The sequence below is a fragment of the Artemia franciscana genome, chromosome 12 (genome assembly GCF_032884065.1).
Source record: "Artemia franciscana chromosome 12, ASM3288406v1, whole genome shotgun sequence".
NCBI classification, from domain to species: Eukaryota; Metazoa; Arthropoda; class Branchiopoda; order Anostraca; family Artemiidae; genus Artemia; species Artemia franciscana.
This window is the reverse complement of record NC_088874.1, coordinates 10,500,661-10,522,654: the sequence shown is the minus strand read 5'-3', so window position 1 is coordinate 10,522,654 and position 21,994 is coordinate 10,500,661. Positions and strand designations below refer to the sequence as shown.

Sequence of the window (21,994 nt, the reverse complement as noted above, 5' to 3'; positions counted from 1 at the left end):
CAAGGTGCTGAACATAATATTATTATTCTTAACTTGACACTTGCCTTAGTTCGTTTTTGTATTTTCCAAGATTAAGAACCTCTATATTTCCAGGTGGCATAAAATATCTGGCAAGATTAAAACTTTAGTTGCATATCTCCTTAGATAAGATAGGGTAGAAATTCCTTCATTTTTACTGAAGATAAGAGCTATCGTTATACACCCCAGGATTCTTTTTTTAATATGGGATTAGAACTTCCTTCATAGGTCCCATGAGATAAAACATTAGAATTTTGTTTCTAGGCTCGACCAACGCTTTACTCTGATGCTTTAATTTTTTTACTCCACCAACATTTTTTTCAGATATAATACTCTCTTAAAAAACATCATAATATTTCTCAAAAGAAAAAATTTTCACTAATAAACTATTAGAAAAATTAATATATTATTCGAAACCACTTTTAGCAAGTCCTATGCCCAAAAAGAAATTTTTTACTCCCTTAACTTAAACTCATGCGGCTATACGTTTTAAATGATTTTTCAAGCCTTTCTCTTTCCCGCAAAATTGAATTTAAAACTTTAATTTTTCATGTTCTTTAATTTATTTCCACGCTCATACCCTATGATTTTTCAGGTTCTGAAATTTATCTCCACGCTCATACCAGATTACGTTACCTTAAATTTCAAACATTTTGATTTTATTGATCTTAATGTTTTTTTTAAGTTAACACAATATACTTTTGTTTGATTTTTCGATGTTTAGAAACTTCTCATTTGGCATATTTTGACCTTTTTTCAAAACTTGCTCAATATTTTGATTCCTCATATTTTTTCAATCTTACCTTCATCCTTAATCCAGTATCATTGCCTTAAAAATCCTTAAAAATCATTCAATTTATTCTTTCTGGCTATTTCCTTTCAAAAGGCAGAGCAATCTTTTACTTTTGTTCGTAAATTTCACAAGCCCTGTACCAATACCTTTTCTCCATACTTTTTAAGACGATCTGGTTTTCCTTCGTAGCTATTGCCATAGGCAGCACAGTGTGCTTCAAAAGTAAACAGTGATGTAGGAAAAATAAGTTATTCATATTTTCTTCTTCTTTTAACTAAGAAATTTTGTATAAACATAGTTATTAGTGGGGACTTAATTGCTCTGGAAAGAATAGTAATTGCCATTACCGGAACTTTTTGAAATTACTGAATATTAGGCAAAGGGAATGTTTTGAAAAATATTAGTGGGATATTTTACTTTAAGATTTGCTTCTTGGAAGAACTCACTTATCTAGGCGTTATTGTTTGCTTATGCAAATTTAAATGTTGATGGTGTATGTTTTATGCAAAGTTCTTCTCATTTACACTAGGAGTCATGCCTTTTCTCAGGGCATTTTCCAAATTTTTAGCTGATTGTTTAAATATGGTAATTTAAACGACCTTGTCAGTGAGGTAGGTTTTTATAGAGGATGCTATAGGCTTTTCTAAGCTTTAAGTGAAGATAGTGTAGGGGTAAAAAATAGTGTCAAACCCTCCCAGTGAATATTATCAACACGCTAGTCAAATGGAGAAACCCTGCACGTAAAAAATGATCTTAGCAACCCCCCAACAATTAATAATTCCCTCAGTACCTTCTTCAAGGCGTCAGCGTAATGTTTACTTATATATATTCAAACGACCTTGCCAATGAAATAGCTTTGAGGGTCAACGATACTTTGGTAAGGCCTTTGGTAAAATTTAAAAGGGCTTACCTAGTCTTGTTTGGTCCAAAAACCATTATAACCTAACCAGAAGATTTTTCCGCTACATGACCTACAAACGGGTTTGTTCTAATTCTAAAATTTTCAACAACTAAAAACAAAAGATACTGATTCTAATTGGGATATATTAGAAAATTTCTAGCAATTTTAGGTTCTTCTGAATTTTAGGTCTCTTTGTGTCTATGTCTTTTTTTCTGTCTTTCTGTATGTCTTTTGTTTGCCTGTTTGTGTTTCTAGGAGATTATTTTCCAGTGGAAGATCCAGGGGGAAATTGGGGGCACCCTTCCTCCTGACGTAGCTGTTGAATTGTGGTTGGGTGTGCTCAATGTGATTTGGGTTGGGACCAAATTATTTTTTTAGTTGGTTTTTAAAAGTTTAGTTTGTAGTAAGTTTTTAGTTATTGAGAAAATTGATTATTTGGAAACAAGTTTGAAACAAGGTTTTAGTCACTTCGTGTGATCTTTGTTAGATTTTACTAATGTTGCATACCACCAAAAAGTATTTAAATAAATGTAGGTTTGTCAAGGGAATCCGTCCGTATTACTACAAAAGCCATCTGGGAGGCAAAGATCTTCATTTTGTAATAACAAGGAGGGAAAATTAAAATTCTAGCTTCTTTAGGCTGTCAAAATGATGTTTCAGGATTTTACTCTCACAACGGGGCTGAAAAATTAAATATTTATTTCTTATTACTGTCAGACATTTGTTTTTGAGTCTTGTGTAATGATAATGAAATTAAAAAGTAATGATATCATTACTTTTTTGGGTGTATGTTTTGGTTTTATGGGTTTAATTTTTTGCGATGCAGCTTTGTTTTTACAAACTTTTTGTTTTTAGGGGATTTGTTTGATAAGTATGAGGGACAAAATATTCCTTTAAAGGTTGAAGCAATCATTTAAGAAAACTACAGTTTCATAAAAAAATTTATTAAAGAAGGCATTTTATTATGTTTATTTTTTTTATCTAGATGGTGAAAATTAATTCTCTGAATCCTCAGTTTGAATTAGTGGAATGGAATTAATTTTTCAAACTTTTAAATATAAAAAAAATAATAAAAAGGAGAAATTAACCCGACTTGATTTAACCACTGAAACAAAATACAACTGCAATATCAATTGAGAATTTCTCAACTTCTCAATACTTGCCAGTCACAAAGTATAGTTATTTTTTTTATAGGGGCTGCATATATTTGTCCATAAAATTGTATAAACTGCTGTATGATGATTTTTATAATTATTTTGTCACATGCCATCCAATCATATTTTCCCAACTAATTGTTTTTAAATTAAAATCTTAAGGTGAGAATTCTTGATCCGTTTGCTCAACAGAAATATTGAGATTTAAACGTTTGATTTGTATTTCTGAGAATCTCGGGAATAAAAAAAAATTAATTAGAAATCTCCACCACTTGCTACCCTGAGAATTTATATCAACAGTAGACACCTATCAAATTCAAAAATAACAAACACATACTTATTTGTTTTTTTAGAAGTTTTTCAATGCATAAACTAAGTTTAAACTACATACCTACATGAATATTTATTAGATTTCTGATTTTTCTGACAAGTTTGGTCTTTATTCAAAATTTTTAGATGATTAGAAAAGGAAAAACTAACAAATAGCTCTAAACTGACTGCACTTTAGACTGAAAGGACTCTGCATTATAAACGTTCACAAAAAAATTTAGGTAGACATCGACCGTGTAATGAATAGATATTTCGGGAGGGGAAATAGAGAAACATACTTTTTCTTATAAAGTTGTGAATTCTATAATTTAAGCGAAGTATATTACACTTCAAAAAGCGGGAATATACACCCCGTTCTTATGAAACTTAAAATTTTGATTAGTAATTTTCTTAGATTCGTCCAAGTTGACACTTTAGATTAGTTCTAACCTTATTGTTTTTTTTTATTAGTTTTATTAGTTTTAACTTTTTATTAGTCCTAACCTTACTATTTAAAAAAAGTGAGTAGTTATTGCTTTATAGCCTAAACTTAGAACCCTCGTTTTAAATGTCTCCCGTGCATAAGAATTTCTTCATTCTGTCTTTCTTGTTACACACATATCCCAATGGGACCGAAAGATCAATTGCTTACACGTCGCGATCTCCAAATAAAACTGAAGCCCATTTTTCGCAAATTGAGCATGAGGCTCTTGGAATAGTTTTCGGTTTAGAAAAATTTCATTATTATTTTTGTTTTTTGAACGTAAATTTGTTTTGTACACAGATAATAAGCCAATGACGCTGATTTTCGGGAAAAATTCAGGATTGCCAGTTCTGTCAACTTCCAGGATAAAACGATAAGCAATCAAGTTATCGGCGTATGCATACAAAATAAAAATCAAACCGTCTACTGCAAACATGAATGCAGATGTGGTATCCAGGCTGGTAAACAATCCACCCGCCCAAATGACTGAATTTTCCATTTTAAATGCTGCACCTGAGTGCTTACCTATTATGGTTGAACAGATACGTTTATACACCGGAAAGGACGTGATATTAGCGTAAGTATATGATTACTTTAGAAACGATCGGCCGTCAACTTTGTCAAACGGGGAGAGAGAATTGAAACCATTTTTCGTTGTATATTAGAACTGACTACGGAATCAGGTTTTATTTTTCAGAATAAAAGAGGGATAATACCTTCACTATTCTTAAGAATGCTAGATTTTGTTGTTGTTTCTTCTTTGTTTCTTTTTTTTGCTTTTTCCTCTTTCTTATTTTTTTGGCACTGAGGACGACTTGGTGGAGTTCCTTGTCGAAATATTTGCTTGTTTTTCATATTTTGCTACTTGCTGATAAAATCCTCGTTTTTCAGCTATTATAGTTTCAACTATTATATTTTCAACTCCATAGTCAAAGTAACCTTCTTACAGCTTTTTTCTTCTGCACTTGAATGTTCTGTTTTACGGGATGGAGAAGATGAGGTTCAAAAGCCATAAACATTATAAATGTATCTTAGTTTTGTATCTGATGTTGCAGTATATAGAATAGGTAATATTATGATGGATCCGATCTTTAGATCGGATAGCTGGAACTTACTGCTGCTACTAATAGCTTATCGCAGCACCAAGCCACATGTGGTAAAAACACAGACACGGATGCTGCTCCTCTATCCAAGTCTTTACAAAGCATACCTCTTAACTGACTCCCATGAAGTTCTCTTATACTTCAAATATGGCTTTCTGATATCCTCTTAACCCAACTGTGGACAATCTGCTTTAATTTTAGTCCTAGATAGTTTGCCAACATGGACAATCCTTCGCAATCTATCATCCTTAACCTGCAGAGCATCCCCTAGCCATCTCAATATTTCTCTCATTATAGCCTTGGAAATCAGTATTCAACCAAATTTTTCCTTCAGCCTTCTGTTTGAAATACCGACTACTGTTTGAACAGCATTCAATTGCTGACTAGCGTCAGCTGACGGTCAGTTAGCTAAAACTCAGAACTTTCCGTTGGAAATTTCTTTGGAAAATATTTAGCAGATCATCATTTGCTTTTTGGAGTGCCTATGCTTCAAGCTATACTTGACACTATTATCCCTTTGCTTCTAATATTCTATTCTTGGTTTGAACATTTATCTTCCTTTTATTTAAACTTTTTTAACTGTGAAAAAGCACCCTGAGCCTTGGCTTCTCTACTTTAATATCTTTACTGTCCCCACCTTCTTTAATAAAAATACTACCAAGGTAAGTGAAACTGTCAATCTGATCAATCACTTCTTTGACCAACGTCAGCTTTTCACATTCACTTATTCCTAGCCTTAGTTACTTAGTCATCTTATTATTTATTTTCCAACTGATCCTAGCACCCTGAACCCACAAAACCTCTGAGAAATCATTCGTTTTGAATATACTTTCATCTGTGATGCTTAAATCATCAGCAAAATATAAGTCCAGGAGAGTTTTTCCTCTCCATTTGTTTCCGTTGTCTCCTATTGGCTTTCCTTTGTTTCTCGAGACAAAATCTATCAAAATAATTCATATAAATGGTGAAAAAACACAACTTCGCTTAACTGCTGATTTAATACGAAACTAGCTGTCGACATCATATCCTACCTTAACGCCAGCAATGTTATTCTCGTATATAGTAATAATCATTTTAATGTAATTGTCCGGTATACCATATAAGAATAAAACCTTTGCTAAAGCTCTTCAATCAACAGAATTAAGCACTTACTCATAATATATAAAACTGAGGATCAAAGGTGTCTGATAACTCAGGGTATTCAAAATGTTAGCCTAACAGTGAAAATTTGGTCGACACATTATCCATGCTTTCTAATAACGCACTGTTCTTCTCTTTAAATTTTGTCTACAGTAACAGCCATTTACTAAGCCATTTGGTATAAGGAGAGACCAAACTAGTGTCTCAATAATTGCTAAACATTCACTCTCATCCCTTTTTTTATGCAGTAGATTGATTAAGGTTTTTTTTTAATCACTAGGTACTTCCCCTTTTTCAAAAACCATATTCAGATTTTTCAGTATTTTATTTCTAACCTCATATCCCCAATGTATACCACAATATCATTTACAACACTATAAGCACCTGGAGTCTTTTTATTTTTCAATCTTTTAGTACTGTCGTAAATTCTTCCTCACAAACAAAATATATCCTCACGTATAGTGCATCACAAAATTTTTAATCTTCCTCTATATCTTTTCCTTCAACTCAATTTTGGTTTACAATTTTCTGAAAAAGTTTTGCTCATCTTTCTTTAACCCTTTCCTTATCACTAATTGATGCCCCTTTCCTATTTTTAACTGGGAAAAGTCCAGATTGACTATTCCCTCTCAATTTGTAAATATGCCAGCACAATATTCAAATATTATGTCGTTTAGCTGCATCTTCTATATCATTGGCTATTTTATTCATGACTTCCACTACACATCTCCTTAATTCATATTTCAAAGCTTTTTCCACTTTCTTTAAATTACCTTTAGGTTCATTTGATGTATCACTCAGGTAATTTCTGGAAAAGCCCTTTTTTCCTGTCAATTAAACATAAAGCTTGTTCACTAGTATTCTATCTGTGATGCTTATGTTCTTCCCGAGGACACCAATAGCAACTTCACGGATTGTTTTCCTAAAGTTATTCTATCCATCTTCAACTTTTAGTATTTAACAGTTCCTGGAAATTTTCTCTCAGTTTTTTCATGATGGAGTCTACCATAACATCGAAACTTCCCTTGAGGTAATTATCCTTCCAAAACTTGAGCTTCAAATTTATCCTAGACATAACCAAACAGTCTTCAGTTTACAACAACATAATCAATAAGGTTTGCTACAATATCATCACGTGAGTACAACTTATGTGCCATTTTATAACAGAACATCTTATTGGTTATAACCGTATTGTTATACATTCAAGATTACAACTGTCAGCAATTGCTGTTTCCATTTAGTATACCAGACTTACCAAGGTTACGATACGATCTATACGCATTTCTACCGACCTTTCCGTTAAAATCTTATAGTAAAAATACCATATTTCTACCATGGGAACCTGTCTTTTTGCCCCTCTAACTGTAAGTAAAATTCATCTGAGCCACTAGTATATTCATCAGTCGATTCTGCAGGGGCATATAATACAAAAACTTTTATTCTGAACTTTTTGTCATAAAATGAACCCTAAGCATTATATTATTAATGCTCTCCCAGCCAAAACAAGACTTAAAAGCTTACTTATTCATTAAGGGCCCTGCTTCCTGTCTATGTAACCTATCCTTCCTGTCTGAGTAAACAAATCCTATATCACCTAATTTCATTCCACCTACCCCTGATATAGGTGTTTCTGAAACGCCAAATATTTCCAGTTTGATTCGCCTGAATTCGTCTGCTAAATTGCAGATGTGATGGTCATTTATGAGCGTTGTAACATTTCAAGTTCCAATTTTCTTTAAATCATCAAAATTATTTTGGCCTCAGGAAAAGTAATCGTCTAGGATGGAGACTGATTAATCTTCCCAAGTTTACACGGAGGTAATTAAGTTGGGCTTAGAACTAGAAAGCAAGAAGTCCCTCAAAACGACAGCAGAATATAGGTTTTGTGCATCCTCTGTCCATCTTGATCAAAACATGGTTTTCAGCACTTGTTGATGCTCTTCTATCAACAAGAGTAAAATTCTTGCATATATTGACGCCCACAAATATTATACTACTTCGGGGAGGCAATCCATAGTAGATATATTAGCTAGGAAAAGGTTTAACAGCCCAAAAACAAATAGTAAAACAAATAAAACCCTGAAGAAGTATCCATCAATCAAAATCCTATGATAATGCTGCTTCCTTTACTAGGCGAGGAACACCACTTCTCAAGTGGCATTACAGATGACCGCAATCTCCCCAGTCTTGCAAATACCCCAAAAAGGTTCTTTTTTAGAAGACTTGTCGAAGCAGACCTTCGCAAAACCTGATGTACATATATCTGTATCTTACACCGTGTCACAGTTGTCCTCCTATAGCAGATCCTCCCACGCTGGCATTAGGCGTCACCATACAATTTAACAAATTATTCTGACAAGGTTTTAAACTCACAGGACGTGTTCATATCCCCTTTAAGTTTGCATATGAGGGGTTTATTCTTGCTTCACATGTGTTTACTGCCCCAAAACAAAATTAAAACAAGAAAAAACAAAGAAAAATTAATCACCGTGGAAAATCTCTTTATATTTCTTAGAAAGAAATCTTTCTAAGAAGTCTAAGAAATCTTCTTTCGATTTCTATTTCTCTAGTCGCTAATAAAACAAACTCACAAAGTTGGATTGACGAATTTGGATTGAATCTAACTAACTTTACCTTAATGTATAAGGAATATTGAAATGACCAGGATTTACAGCTGTGACTGACTAGTAGGCTCCTCAAAAAATTCAGTTCTATCATAAGAAATATTTTTAAACCAATCTCAGACTTTAGTATTCATCCAGTGAGCTCGGCAGAAAACCCCAAGTCTTGAAAGATTCCTGTTTTTACATTTCTGGCCATTAGAAAGTCTTTTTCATTTTTTTTTTTACTCTGTACCCAACCTATAATGAAAATTAAAGGTACAATGACACACAGGTACACAGTCACACTTGCATAAGGACAAACAATCGAAAACACAAGCAGTCAGACCCACCAACAAATTGAAACAGACAAAAGACATACATACAGACAGAAAAACAAATAGAATGACTTACAAAAAGACACATGGACAGAGGTGCAAAAGAACAAACAGACAGACGAGGAAGGACATATTACAGACAGAAATAAGGACATACAGACAAACAAACATACCGACACACATAGACAGACAAAAATGCATGGGTAGATCCAGATTTTCTTTAGGGGGGTGCATAATAGCTTGCTTTGATAAACTTGTGAACAAAGAAATACCCACAATTTAAAGGAAACCTCGAGAATCAGGTGTCGAAAAGAGGTAGTGGAAATGGTCATAAATTTAATGTAGAATCTTGCGAGGGTTTAATTAAGAATAAATCTGTTGAAATAAAATTGGTAAAAAAACATTTATAAAAAGTATTAAGTTATAAAAACCACCCCGCCATAAGAAAAAAAAGCTGTTCAACAACTATAAAAAAATAATATTTCATGTTTTCTGCATAATTATTTGCCTTTGTACTTCCGACCAATATAGCGATTGCGTTAAGCTTTGATTGTCAAAAAAATGGTCTTGAACACCGTTTTTGGTTTTGCACTCTTTGTAGCAATTTATGCAGGTCAAACAATTCAGCAAGTTGCCTAACTTATTTGCATCGCTTGGTAACTGTGATAGTAATGAAGAGTGGGAAATGTGGATAAACACACAACTTGTAGATTCGTAAAAGATATATTAACCATTTTATACTAGTTCTCTTATGGGTGTAACAAGAAAAACAGAACCGTTTCGTGAAAAAATGGAACCTAAAACTTTATCATTCGTGGTGCTAGACATTGAATTCATAAGTACTACCTTGATCCATTTTGAAAATGTATCCATGACAATCATGAAAATTTTCCTATAAAACGGACCAACAGAATCAATATGTATTCGTTCCAACCCTTCAGTTGCTTTGGACCATGGTGAGTTAAATGTAGCAGGGCTGCTCTGTTGTAGCTGACATGAACTACAACCTCAAACTTTTTTTTCAATGTCATCATCGATATTCAGCCACCTAACATACGTACGAGCCCAAGACTTCTTCCCAACCCTTCCAGGATGACCTTGGTGTAATTTGTTGATTACACAATTAACGAAATCAATACTGGAGTCCGTGAGGGTTGTGCTGCTGCCCCAGAACTATTTAATTGTGCCATCGACTAAATTATGACTCGGACCATAAACCGGCTCCAGTTTGGGTTGTATTACGGTGAATAGAGTTCTTTCAGACGCTGACTATGGCGATGACCATGCTCTTGTCTCCGATTCACCGTCGAAGCTCACAGATGTCCTAGAAATCCTTGGTGATGAAGCCTTAAAGATAGCGCTGTCGATTAATTAGCAGAAGACAAAAGTGATGTTTGTTGGACCACGTAACTCGCCACTTCCCCCGCCAGTCCTAATGGTCGGTGACAAACCTGCTGTAATTGTTGAGGAATTTAAATACCTTGGCTCTATCCTCTTAAATGACGGATTAATGTTTAAAGATCTAATGCACGGAATTGCCATGACCTCAGCAGTAGTGAAGAGACTAAGTGCCCTTTGGAGGAAACCTTCTATTAGCCTTGGGACCATGATACGCATATACAATGCTTCAGTGGGATCCGTGATTCTTTACGGAACCGAAACTTTGCCAGCAACTTGGTCTTTGCTTAGCACCGTAAATATAGCCCAAACAAAACATCTTTGCCACATTGAAGGACTACGCTGGCGCGATTTTGTAAGCAACGAAACCTCCTGGCGTCAACTGCTCAAACGCACTTTTCAGTCCAACTCGCCCAACAAACACTACACTGGTACGGATATCTCCTTCTCATGCACCCCAACACTCCCACACGAACGATTTACGACTTTGATCCCGTGTTGCACGGCAAGAAACGACCAAGAGGTCGTCCCCCAACCAGATGGAAGGACACGACAGGTGCTTTCTTAGCCATGGCAAATATTCAGGAGGATATCCACATTCTTGCAAAGAGACCGGTCCAAATGGAGGCACAATGTAGCATCACTCTGGACGCCGGAAGCATTTCGGAAGGAGCATCAAGTCAAGTAGGTAAGGCATCTGCATTCATGTTTACAGTAGACGGTTTGAACTTTATTTTGTATGTATACGCGGATAACCTGATTGCCCATCGTTGGATCCTGGATGTTGGCAGAACTGGCAATCCCGATTTTCCCCAAAATTCAGCGTCAACGGCTTATTATCCGTGTCTAAAATAGATTTCCGTCCAAACAAATAATAATGAAATTTTTCTAAACCAAAAACTATTCCAAGAGCCTCATACTCAATTTGCAAGAAATGAGTTTCAGCTTTTCTTAAAGATGTAGAAGCATAAGTAATAGGTCTTTCAGTCCCGTTGGGATAAGCGTGCAATATTACACTGGAAATTACCCGTGGTGAAGCATCGGTAGCTATAATTACTGGCAACTGTGGGTTAAAATGTAACATTAACTTTTCCCCTGTTAAACTTTCTTTCAACTTTTTAAAAGCACACTCGCATTTTTCTGACCACAACCACATAACGTGAGATTTCAACAAATCATTCAATGGATAGCATAAAGTCACCATTTAAATTTCTCTTAATAGTTCACCCTACCTAAGAATGAAAGTAATTCATCCCTGTTTCTAGGCATAGGCATATTCATAACTGCTTCAACTTTCTGTGGATTCGGTTCAATACCCTTGGCTTACAACACAAACCAAAATTTTCTACATCAGCAAAAAATTCTCATTTATTTGGAGTCAAACAAATACTGGAATCGTTCTATTTATCAAAAACAGAACGTAAATTCTCTAAGTGCTCAGAATCATTTTTTATGGTAATCAATAAATCATCTACTATATGAGCAGTGGGAAAACCAGACAAAAATTTGTCTAGGGTCTCTTGAAAAATAGCACCATTTTCAGAAATGCCAAAAGGCAAACACTTTTAACGGTATAGGCCTAAGGGAGTGTTTACAGTCACTAGGTCCTTTGACTTATCATCTAGCTAAATTTGTAGGTAAGTATTATTTAGGTCTAACTTAGAAAAATTTTGTCCCCCTTGCAAATTCGCGAAAATCTCTTCTGTCGTAGGCATTGGGTATTCCTTTGGGCTTAGAGACGGTTAACTGTAGCTTTATAGTCGCTACAAGTTCTAACACTACCATTATGTTTATTTACCAGTACAAGTGGTCTGGCCCAATCACTGTCATCGACCTTTTCCAACACTTCAATTTTCACAAGTTGGCTTAACTCCGATTCAAGTGATTCTTTCTCGCAGCTCTACTTTTTAAAACAATAAAAAACTTTAGCGTAAGGAGCAGGGTGTCAAGGAGGAAAAGCCCCTTTCATATACGCAGTAATTTCTGTTCGTTTTAAGTTTTAATGTCGCTCCTTACTTTCATTTAAAAAAACTCGTTTTTTTTATTTAAATCTAGTTAAAAATCAAACTTAGACTGTCCCAATGTAAGTGCGACAATAATTTCCGGTGACTTACCACTTATAGAGATAATATTCCAGTTATCCTCGTTCGTAGGCTGCTTCAGATCAGGAGTACTTGCCGAATCTGTTTTCTCCTCCTCGGATTTTTCAGTTTCCACCACATGGCAAACTTTGCACTTATATTTTTCTTTTCTGGCAACACTGTCAAGCTTAGATCGACATGTTGCTGCTATATGCCCTTTTTTCTTACATTTGTGGCATTCCATTTTGCGGAAATAACGGTCACTGGGCTAGTGAGGTTTCTTTCCGTACAGGTGGCATACATTGTTCTCAGGAATTGTATTTGCTTTGGTGAATTTGTGAATTTTCGAGGCAACTCCATTCTTGATATTAATTGCTTCAAATTCTGCAGCCTCCATACTCGTTGTGATCTCAATGGCTCTACTTAAGGTAAGATCATTTTCAGTTGAAATTCTTTTCCGCATGTCACCCGATACAAGGCCACACATTAAACGATCTTGAAATGCTTGGCTCGAGAATTTCTCAAAATCACAAGTTTCAGCCAAGTGTTTTAAATCCACAAGGTAAGTATTCACTGATTCACCCTTCCTTTATGACCTTTGATGAAAATTGTAGTGCTCCACAATCACAAGTTTTTTCAGGTACAAATTTTATTTCACTGTCCTGACAATGTCAGGACCTAATTTTGTCCTTTTCACAATGATATAATTTTGTCCTTTTCACAATATCCTCGCCATCATTTTGCTATTTTCGTTTAACCAATTTTGTTATGTTCGTTTAACAAGCATTTATTTATAGAACTTTACAACGCAGGTATTGGTACTCAACTCAAATAAAATGAATGGCGCATAGCTGTTACTTGCAATCAGCGTATGACTCATACAACAGGGAAGAGAGGAATTTCAAAATAGACGCTTGCACAAAGAAACAAATGAAACAAACAAAAAGAAACAAATAGAATATAAAAGCAATGATTAGCTTCTCTCAGCAGCACAAAAGCAACTCAGTTACTTCAGGAATTTGGCATTTACATGGCAGTTACTGCAACAAAAGATTGATTGATGAATACAAAAAAGCCCTTCACAAAAAATTCATAAATTGACAAAATCGTTCTATTTACTGACACAAAAGGAAGCTATAATGTATCACGAGCTCCCCAAGTTCTTCCAAATAGAGCTATACACTGCAATATTAAATAAATTATATTAGATAAATAAAGGGGCGTTTCCCTGGCCACTCAATTTGTCACCTGTAGGCGGACAGTATAACATCTTGCAGATATTAAGGCTACCTTAAGGCAGGGAGTCACAGATCAAGGCAAGACCCAGTGTCTGGGGGCTTATATATAGAGCTGCAACACCCAATTCTGGGGAACATAAACTCAGAGCAAGGTGATGGAGAGCCTCTCTAATGTGCACCGGGCAGGTTCCATTGGTGTAAAGATATGTTCTTGTAGTTACAAATCTTCTCCCAACAATGAGATAAATTTCTGGGGGTGCAGGTCACCATAAGGGTATACTTTTGGTATTTGATATGGCTGTCCCCTGCTAGGGACGGAGAGGAGTGACTTACCACCGTCCTTAAATAAGCTTAGAAAACTTCTTTCTTCGTAAAAGTAAAACGAAGCAATACAAACGATTAAGAAAGAGAGCAAGTGGTAAAGAGTTCGGGCAACTGACGATAGCCTTGAGATGCTAATTATCACATCCAGGGAAACAAAGAAAATACCACGTCAGGGGTAACCAACTACTTCGTGATGAAGAATCATGCAAATATAGAACTTTTAAATACTTTGATAACTCCAACCCAGGAGGCTGTGTTATCCCTGAAATCTATTTTATCTATTGGAACCCAGAACGTTAGAAAGCTTGGAAAACAAGGCAAAATTCATCTATTTATCAATGAATTAAACTGATATAAATAAGATATCGTGGGATCCTTATCTAGTAGAGCTCAAAAATCAATGATTTCTGCACCATCTCTGTCAGAAAATCTTATATTGCCATTAATAAATGGATCATCGCTCAATTTCACAATCTTCCAAGTCTCCAGACCGGATTCCAGTAAGGTAGATGTTGAGTTGAAAAGTTTTACCTTCAAATGAAAAGCCTAGTTATCGCAGTTGTATAAAAAGACCTTTTTATTTTAACTGCAGACTGCAGTACTATCATTTGAACAGCTGTTGGTGTAAATAAGGATTTTATAGTTTTATTTGGCCTTGGACAAATTAGCTAGAGGGGAGAATTCCATACTGAATTCCACAGAGACAACGATTTTACAATTACTAACACTTTCTTTTAACACGGAGAAAACAAAAAGGCGAAATGAGGCTCTCCGGATTGAATAACCCGTAATATTATTTATTAAATTCTCGTCAGTATGCAGTGGATATCGAAAGTACTGGATACTCTTACCTTGTTGCTGGTGACTTTGACAGCATCCCTTCTTAGGTCATGACAATATTTAAGATGCGCATGAAATTACACTTAAAAACTAGAAAAATCAGCCATTCATTTTAAAACCCATATCCTCAGAGACCCTAAGACCCAACTGACCTACATCTTGTAACTTTTTGTATAATATTAGATCTTCTCTCAAATAAACCTTTAACTCTGTATAAACAGGGCATTGACAAAATGGTCATCAACTCCTCTACAGTCATGAACAGTGTCACAATTGCTTCAAATTCTGCAGCCTCCATACTCGTTGTGATCTCAATTGCTCTACTTAAGGTAAGATCATTTTCAGTTAAAATTATTTTCCGCATGTCACTCGATACAAGGCCACACACTAAACGATCTTGAAATGCTTGGCTCAAGAATTTGTCAAAATCACAAGTTTCAGCCAAGTGTTTTAAATCCACAAGGTAAGTATTCACTGATTCACCCTTCCTTTATGACCTTTGATGAAAATTGTAGTGCCCCACAATCACAAGTTTTTTCAGGTACAAATTTTATTTCACTGTCCTGACAATGTCAAAGAAAACTTTTTTCCGACAGCTTTTCAAGTGCCAGAAGATTTTTTATCAATGCGTATATCTGTGCATCACACGAAGATAATAGAACGACTCTCTTCTTTTGTTCTCTTGTTATATCTTTTGCAAAAAAATGTTGCTCGAGTTGGTCCAAACAATCTGCGAAGTCACTATTTCAATCGAATTCATTCACTGTTCCAAAAATTTGATTTTGGGCACTTTGCTCACTTTTCGCAATTTCTCTGAATACACGTCCTCTGATTATATCCTTTATTATAACTTTATATTCTTGATATAATTTTCTCCTTTTCACAATATCCTCGCAATCATTTTGCTATTTTCGTTTAACCAATTTTGTTATGTTCGTTTAACAAGCATTTATTTACAGAACTTTACAACGCAGGTATAGGTACTCAACTCTTTGAAGAAACTCTTTTCGATTGAAAGATAATATTAAGTATAAATCCTACAATGGCAGAAAAAACAGCCAAGGAAGCGGCTCAAAGAGATAATACCAAATGGCTTGTGGCTAAAGAGCACAAAACCACGCAGTTAGATGAAAATCAACCTGGACAGCGAGAATCAAAACGTATCAAAATTGAAAAATAATAGCGATGATGATTGGATTTGGGATTTTGACTTGGATAAGGTCATCAATGCCTACCAGATTTTAGTTAAAAAAACATAGGTTCGGCGATATGTATTTCATAGTGACAAAAGACGCGCCAAGGTAAAACAAACCAAACAACTTGAAAATGATAACGATGATAAAAACAAACGAAGTTGAAAGGACTATCTTTTCCACAAAAATAATAATTGAGTGCTTCTGTTCAAAACAGCAATCGAATTGATGCCTACTGATACGCGTAAAATTTTTATTTCCGCTAACAAAGCGCCTACTGCTGAACATGTGCGTGAATACAATGCTCCAACTCTCAACGAAGTGGTAATCGTTATGGGCGGTTATCAGTCTCTTACCTCGAGATTTTATTCCTTATAGGCGAAATAACCAGTTGACAAGAATTGCTGAAACTCATCGATGCTACGATGCCCTACAATATCCTATCATTTTTTAGATGGAGCTGACGGCTATAACTTTAATATTAAATTGATAAATCCAGCCACTAACAAAGAAATGGATAAGAAATACAGCGCAATGAAATATTATGCCTATAGATTAATGATTCGTCATTTATTACATTTACATATAATCCATCTTGGGATTACGTAAAACAGCTTTTACATACTGGACAATCGCTGGTTCAGAGACATGATATTGCAGCCTGTGTCTTCCAGCAAAAGTTGCTCTCCTTCATCTCCTACAGAGTAATGGAGAAATAAAAATCGCAAATGACCGAGGATATACTCCATCGAATACAGCTAGAGAAGTCAGATATGACCTTGGACTTTACAACAGAAATTTATAACTGCACTTTAGTTATGATTGAAGATTTGTGCCTATCTATTGCAAACAAACGTCTCAAGCATTTGGGAATGCCTTCACCTAATCGTACTGTTCTATTTCTACATGTGTAGAATGGGATCGTGAACAAATGTACAAACAAATATTTCTAAGTTAATGTCTGAACAAAAGGGCATTTATGATCAGATAATGCATCGTGTCAATAACCAAGTGGGAGAAACCTTCTTTTTGGATGCGCAAGAGGTACTGGTAAAACGTTTCTAATTAGATTGATTCTAGTATCAATTCAATCCAAAAATGACAGCGTTGGCCCTCTCTTCGTCCAGAATAGCTGCAACGTTGCTGCCTGGCTGGGAAAACTATTCATTCCGCTTTGAAATTGCCTCTGAACATAAAATCTACAGAAACACCCACTTGCAACATTTCCAAATCTTCTGGGATGGGTAAAGTATTGCAGCAATGCAAACATATTGTTTGAGATGTGTGTACAATGGTGCACAAGAATTGCTCAAGACTCTCGAGTGATAGTTGAAAGATTTGCGAGGAAATTCTAAACCCTTCGGCCGCTCATTAATATTGCTTGCCGGAGATTTCAGACAAAGCATTATCTATTCTTCCAAGATCCACACCTGTGGATGCTTGCCTGAAAAATTCTTATTGATGCACACACGTAAATACATTAAAATTAACTTTAAATATGCTTGTCCGATTGCAAAACAATCACTCTGGTGAAAAATTTTCAGGTCAGTTGCCCGACAATGGGAAAAGGAATGATCCCAGTTGACTCAATTTTAGGACGTATACAACTGCCTCCTGAATTCTGCAATTTAGTGACGTCAAAAAATGATTTGGTTGAAAAAATTATTTCCGACTATTCTAACCAATTATAAAAATCATAAATTCCTAACTGAACGAGCGATTCTGGCAATCAAGAACAAAGACGTCCCAAAATTTTGTCAGGGCCTTTTAGGTTGAGGCTGTTCTTATTCTTTGTATAACAATGATTCCAACCACCTCTTTAATTTAAAAGATTGCAATTCCTAATTCGATTAGCAACTAAAAAAATAAAAAACTGAAAAAAAAATAAAAGAGGAAAACAGAGAAAAAAAAAAGAAAAAAACACAGCACAATGGCAATCATTTAAAAAAAAAAACTAAAAAAAATTTTATTACTAATTTTATTATTGAATACTTGATTAATATAGGGTGGTAGAGAAAATGGAAAAGAACTATCTATATTCACAGTTGGGACACAGGACCACAATAACAACGGCGCGAAACTAATACTGCACGTAACGACTTGCGTGCGGTGGGGCTTGGGGGGGGGGAGCAAAGTGCCCCCACCAACTAGTATGTATATAAATACGACACTGCTCACATGTTTCTTTTTCCGAATAAAGGCTCCGAACGAGTTTTCTCAATGTTTTTGACCTGTCTAGTTTGATTTTAAGCAAGATCAAGCAATAATTTTATATGTATCTATTAATATTTTTTTCTAAGGCGGCTCAATATTTTTTTTCAAAAAATTGACCTCCTTGGATGCCATTTAATATTTTTGTATATTGTCGTCTTTCTGATAGGCTTATTAAAATTCTTTCTACGAGCATACTAAAATTTGAAAAACGAGAACTTGTAATTAGCAAAAAAATTGTAGCCTTTCTATACAGTAGTCCATGTTAGTAACCCCGAACCTCTATTTTTTAGCTCACCTTTTCTTGTACTTAAAAATATATTTCTAATATCCTCGTAGTCTGAAATTTCAGTGGGCTCAATCGGATTATAATGTTCAGGTAGTGACATTAAAAACATATTTTTCCGAAAGGTGTTCATGTAAGCCACAAAAATTGCTGAAGAAATACATATGAAAATAAAAATAATCGCCGTCTGGCTTTTTCTTTTCAGTATATTAACCTGAAAAAAGAAATAAATTTAGTATTAACCCATATTTGACATGATTTTTCTTAACCGTTTTATGTTAATAGTCTGTTATACATCATAGTTAAGTAAAAAAAAAACATAGTATATTTATATATATATATATATATATATATATATATATATATATATATATATATATATATATATATATATATATATATATATATATATACACTATTTTAGAATTAACGACGCTTCTTGACTACTAAGGTCCCTGCGTCTTAACCGTTTTAAGTTAATTGTCTGTTATATTTCATAGTTAAGTCAAAAAAACACATAGTATATATATATATATATATATATATATATATATATATATATATATATATATATATATATATATATATATATATATATATATATATATATATATATATATATATATATATATATACATGTATATATGTTATTTCAGAGTTGAAAGTGAAAACATGTAAAACCATATATCATATGAATACTATTAAACCATATCTGACAATAGCACATTTCAGACAAGGGGTATTGTTTAACCCGAGGCAAGGCTCTGTGTCAGCAAAATGTCAATTAGATTCTTGCACTGTCCTGTTTTTAGTTTTGTTGAACGATCTCCGAAAGTTGGAGTGAAATTTTACAAGATAGTAAAATCGTGTTACAAATTTTTCGGTCACGATGATATTATTGTCACCTAAATTACATTGTATGAGGAAGTAGTACCCGATGAGCGATTTATCAGGCATGTAAACGATGAAGATAATGACATGAATATTGGCAAATTGAAGCACAAGCGTAGTAAGGAAAACTAGCAGCTACCAAAGTTTCTTATTTATGACCCAAAAGAAGTTCCAGTGGCATCTGAGTTAGTTAGAGCTTGCATAACTTCTGCGGTTAAACAAATGTGCCAAAAGCTGGACAATTTTATGCATTGTGTGACTGCTCAGCCCATCCGATCCCTTTCTATTAAAGAGAAGCCTGTGAGAATTGTCCAAACTCTAAAGTTTGCTCCCATTGTTGGGATGAGGGGCATGATAGTCCAAAGGCTGCTCTCTCTCAAAAGAAAATGAGATTTGCCGTATTTAAATCAGATACGCATCAGTGTTACTCCGTATGTTGTCCTAAAATAGAAAATACAGCTAACGAAGGCCATTAGCTTGTCATGGCCAGTGAGATTGAGGTCTTGATTTGTTCAAGAAATTGATATGGTAAAGTTTCAGAGAAGCTAACGCTGCTAAAAGAGATGTTGAGGAAATCGGATGTTTTGGGACTACAAGAACGTTTTTTATCCCAGGACAAGCTTACTAATGGCTTATTATTAAGTTCCCCAGCTACCCGAAGAAAAGTGCACTGCCACCCTCCTGGAGGTAGAGCGACTATCTGCAAATGCCCAGCCACGCTTATAAAGAATGCGGATTGCTATATTAGTTTTCAGATGAGCAATTTTGTCGTGATTAACGTTTATATACCTAAAAATTACGGAGATCAGTCTTTCGAAAGAAAGTTTCATACTGTAGTTTGACTTTTCGCTAAGTATATGAAGTAATCCGGTCAGAAGAACTCTAGCACATATATATATGTATAAATATATATATATATATATATATATATATATATATATATATATATATATATATATATATATATATATATATATATATATATATATATATATATATATATATATATATATATATGTCGTTTCAGAGTTGAAAGTGAAAACATATAAAACCAGATATCATATGAATATTATTAAACCATATCTGACGAGTGCACATCTAATACAAAGGATATTGTTTAACCTGAGGCAGGGCTCTGTGTCAGTGAAATGTCAATTAGATTCTTGCACTGTCCTGTTTTTAGTTTTGTTGAGCGATCTATGAAAGTTGGAGTGAAATTTTACAAGATAGTAAAATCGTGTTGCAAATTTGTTGGTCAGGATGATATTATTGTTACCTAAAATACATTGCAAGAGGAAGTAGTACCCAATGAGCGATTTATCAGGCATGTAAGCGATGAAAATAATGACATGAATATTGGCAAATTGAAGTACAAGCGTAGTAAGGAAAACCAACAGCTACCAAAGTCTCTTATTTATGACCCAAAAGAAGTCCCAGTGGCATCTGAGTTAGTTTGAGCTTGCATAACTTCTGCGGTTAACCAAATGTGCCAAAATCTTGACAATTTTATGCATTGTGTGACTGCTCAGCCCATCCGATCCCTTTCTATTAAAGAGAAGCCTGTGCCAGTACCCCCGTCATATACCGAAATAGTAAAAAATACACCAAAAGCCTTATCATATCATAAAACACGAAAAAATATAATCAAATCAGCAGCTGGCCTGGAACATTCCAGTGATATTGAAATCCACCGAGGAAAGTCTGAGCTTCATGTCCTAGTTAACTGCTCAAATAAAGCTAGAAAATTGCAGTTTCGCTGAAAAATGTTGGAGTGAATATGTCAGTCAAGAATTTGTGGGAATTATTAAACGGGTTACCAAGAAATTCAAACCCTCGCTCTAAGATTTAGTTGATAATAGTCAGAAAGCCAAACGCTGTGGGATAAGTCGAGCTTTTCAGCTATATTTCCCTTCGGATGCGGACTTACACTGTGCTTTAACAAATATCCTTAAGCTGGGGTGTGAAAGGCTCCAAATTGAATTTTATCGTGTTCTTTCGTGTATATGCTATCAATGCCAACAAGCAAATGGTTACCTGGCAAAGAATTGTCCAAACTCTAAAGTTTGCTCCCATTTTCGGGATGAGGGGCATGATAGTCCAAAGGCTTCTCTCTGTCAAAAGAAAATGAAATTTGCCATATTTAAATCAGATACGCATCAGTGTTACTCCGTCTGTTGTCCTAAAATAGAAAATACAGCTTACGAAGGCCATTAGCTTGTCATGGCCCGTGAGATTGAGGTCTTGATTTGTTCAAGATTTTTTAGTTTTGTTTTTCTCCTTTATTTTTTTCCTTTTTTCTTTTTTTTCTTTTTTAGTTTATTTAGATTTTTAGATTTTTTAGTTTTTTTATTAGTTTTTAGTTTTTTTTGTAGTTTTTACCATTTTTTTAGTTTTTTTAGTTTTTTTTTTACTTATGTCCTGGTCGTCATTTATACTCCCTGTGTCCCGATCGTCATTTGTGTCTCGGTGCTTTGTTGATTGCTAATTTATATTATATTTATATTTATATTTTTTATATTTATTAATATTTTTTTAGTTTTCTTTTTCTCTTATTTTTCAGTTTTTTCCTTTTTTTTAGTTTTTTCTTTTTTAGTTTTTAGTTTTTTTTTGTTTTTTACCTTTTTTTAGTTATTTTAGTTTTTTTAGTTTTTTAGCTTTTTTAGTTTTTTTATTAGTTTTTAGTTTTTTTTTA

The 21,994-nt window shown here is 34.4% G+C and overlaps 1 protein-coding gene across 1 annotated transcript in view; it reads right to left on the bottom strand.

Moving 5' to 3' along the window:
* Positions 1 to 21,950, bottom strand: part of LOC136033670 (uncharacterized) — a 30,036-nt gene extending 8,086 nt beyond the window's left edge. Inside the window, exons 1-2 of the mRNA XM_065714503.1 lie at positions 21,337 to 21,950; positions 18,424 to 18,625 (exon numbers count right to left, since the gene is read on the bottom strand). Of these exons, the coding sequence (XP_065570575.1) occupies positions 18,424 to 18,625; positions 21,337 to 21,393 (259 nt within the window). The 5' untranslated portion in view covers positions 21,394 to 21,950. The remainder of the gene's footprint in view (positions 1 to 18,423; positions 18,626 to 21,336) is intronic.
* Positions 21,951 to 21,994: the final 44 nt, after the last annotated feature.